This window comes from Myzus persicae, unplaced genomic scaffold (assembly GCF_001856785.1).
Source record: "Myzus persicae strain clone G006 unplaced genomic scaffold, MPER_G0061.0, whole genome shotgun sequence".
Taxonomy (NCBI): Eukaryota; Metazoa; Arthropoda; class Insecta; order Hemiptera; family Aphididae; genus Myzus; species Myzus persicae.
The window spans coordinates 1-2,527 of NW_019102512.1; the positions used below are offsets into that span (position 1 = coordinate 1).

Here is a 2,527-nt window from a genome sequence, read left to right on the forward strand (position 1 = left end):
CTGTATCATAACCATAAAAAATTATATGAAACCACATTATATTTAAACAAATATTATAAATATAAAAATTAAATAGAATGTATAAATCACTGGTTATGTAAATGATTAATACTATTAAATTATCATAATGTAACAAATGGAAAAGTGAATAACATCTACAATTGATTAAAACAATAGTAAAGTAAATAATAAAAAAATTTCAAGAAATTGCAAGAAATACAAATCTTGTGATTATACAATATTAAAAAAATTTGCAAAATATTAAAATATAAAATTAACAGAATAAATGTGTATCAATAACTTCATAACCATAAAAAAAATAAATGAAACCACATTATATTTAAACAAATTATTAGTGTAAAAATTAAATAGAATGTAAATAACTGGTTATGTAAATGATTTTTTACTTAGCGTAGTTATTAATATAAAAAAGAATTTAACGTTTATGTTATACATTTGTTAAGTAATTAATCTTTCAAATAGGTATAGTGTATATTATGATTGTTATTTATAACGTTTACCTAATTGTATAATATAATAAAATTGTGTATAATACCTATTGTTTTTAAAATTTCATTTAAAATTATAATATCAGTATTAATAAGTATGCAGAAATTATTATATTAAGAAATTCTGAACACACATAATAATATATTTAGGATTATTATAAAATTAAAAATTATTTTCCTGCCTTGTCTTTAATTTTAAATGGAGTTTGAATAAGAACGTACTTAATAACCTGTTCAATTTCATTAGCTGCGTTATCAGCATTGGCAAATTTTTTGATTGTAAGGACAGAATCTAAAAAATTAATTAATTAATACAAAATCAAAATTACTATAATGTTATTTAAGTTTAACTTACCAAAAATAATTTTATTTACAAGCAATTTCTCAAATGGTCTTTTTTTGTTACCACGACCACTATATGAAAATTCACATAATATTTCTGGTATAAATAATATAGCCATTATTCTTTTTGCCATAATTTTTATTGACTTTCCTCCCACAGATGATAAACGTTTAATCTATGACAATAAAAAAATATAACTTATTTAATAACAGTTCATACACGTATTAAATTCTTAAAAATCTTTACCATCTGACACCGATAATGTTTATTGTTAGACAAATCATTTTCTAATTCTTCCAACTGTTCCTGAGTTTTGATTGGTAATTTATTATCTATATCACCAGTGTCATATATACTCAAATCCTTAGTTTTTGTTAAGTTGTTTTCCTCATCTCGCTGAATCATGATGTCTAATTTTTCCTGCATTGATCTTAATTCGTACTTTATTGTTACCATAAAATTTAATAATTTTGCATACTGATCATCTATTTATAAAAAAAAAAATTAAATAAGATAATAATATATATTGGTTTGCGCCTAATTAGTAACTTTGCTAAAGCGGTATCCCTAGTATTTAATTTTTATGGTGGGTGGGTGAATTGAGAATGCTTAATAATATATATTATAATTAAATCAATCATGATATATAATATATTAACCAATATTTTTGAAGTATAATAATATGTAATATACAATACTAGTATGATTGGAATAATATAATTGAAGGTACCTATACATTATAGTTTGAAATGTGAAGTGTCTATATTTATTATTATTAGTAATAATTACCTTTATGGAGACTTTTTTGTTGTTTTGAGTTTGATGATTTACTTTCAGTAGTTTTGATGATTACACAATTGTCAACTTAAAGCATATTCAAAATTACAAATTAATTTTAACAATCAGTAATAAAGATAGTATACATCCTAATGTATAAAACTTAATTTATTGAAGGCATTATAATTTTAAGTAAGTAGGTATCGTTAAACTACCCTTAAGTTATAACTTATAATGTATTTTCTAATGATATGCATACAGTTGTATTACCTTTTTGAACAGTTTGTTCATTAGATGTAGATGGGCTATTCATGAGATTGTATACCATTGAACAATTGTTATCTAAAAATTAAAATTAAAATTAAAAATAATTTATTGAATACAAAATGTAGTAATAATATGATATAAATGTATTAATTTAAAATATTTACACTTTTTAGATATTAAAAAGTTCTTTACTAGAACTCAGAAAATAGTATATTTTAAACATGCCGATAGGGGTAACGCGGGTATTATAAAATACAATTTTTTTTTTCACGATGATCTTAAGTTTAAGTCGTTTAAGATTACTTGTATTAAAACTTACAGTATGCACATTTTTCTATGAGTATAATATATGTGTTAATATTGTTAAGTAACTATACCCACCACACGTTAAGTTCATGAACGGGCAGCGGACCGTTTTGTGTCCCTTACGCACAGCCGGTTTATGATTGGTTCCCCATAAAATAATTCTACAACTAACCAGCGTGGTGAAGGAGTTCTATTGTTTTATAAACATGTACACGACTCTGTTATCACGCGAGTGTTCTGTATATTATAAAAGTGGGAGTGGTTGCAACAACGAGCGGTACGGTGGACAAAGTTATTTTGAATGTGTGACTGGTCATGATCTTAA

The 2,527-nt window shown here is 23.7% G+C and overlaps 1 protein-coding gene across 1 annotated transcript; it reads right to left on the minus strand.

Moving 5' to 3' along the window:
• Nucleotides 1-634: 634 nt before the first annotated feature.
• LOC111032313 lies at nt 635-2,038 on the minus strand. Its single transcript, XM_022312585.1, has 5 exons — nt 1,900-2,038; nt 1,642-1,716; nt 1,099-1,337; nt 865-1,027; nt 635-801 (listed from the first exon to the last, which is right to left on the minus strand). The coding sequence occupies exons 1-5, from the start codon at nt 1,955-1,957 to the stop codon at nt 680-682; spliced, it is 657 nt and encodes a 218-aa protein (XP_022168277.1). The 5' UTR covers nt 1,958-2,038; the 3' UTR covers nt 635-679.
• Between the last annotated feature and the right edge of the window lie 489 nt (nt 2,039-2,527).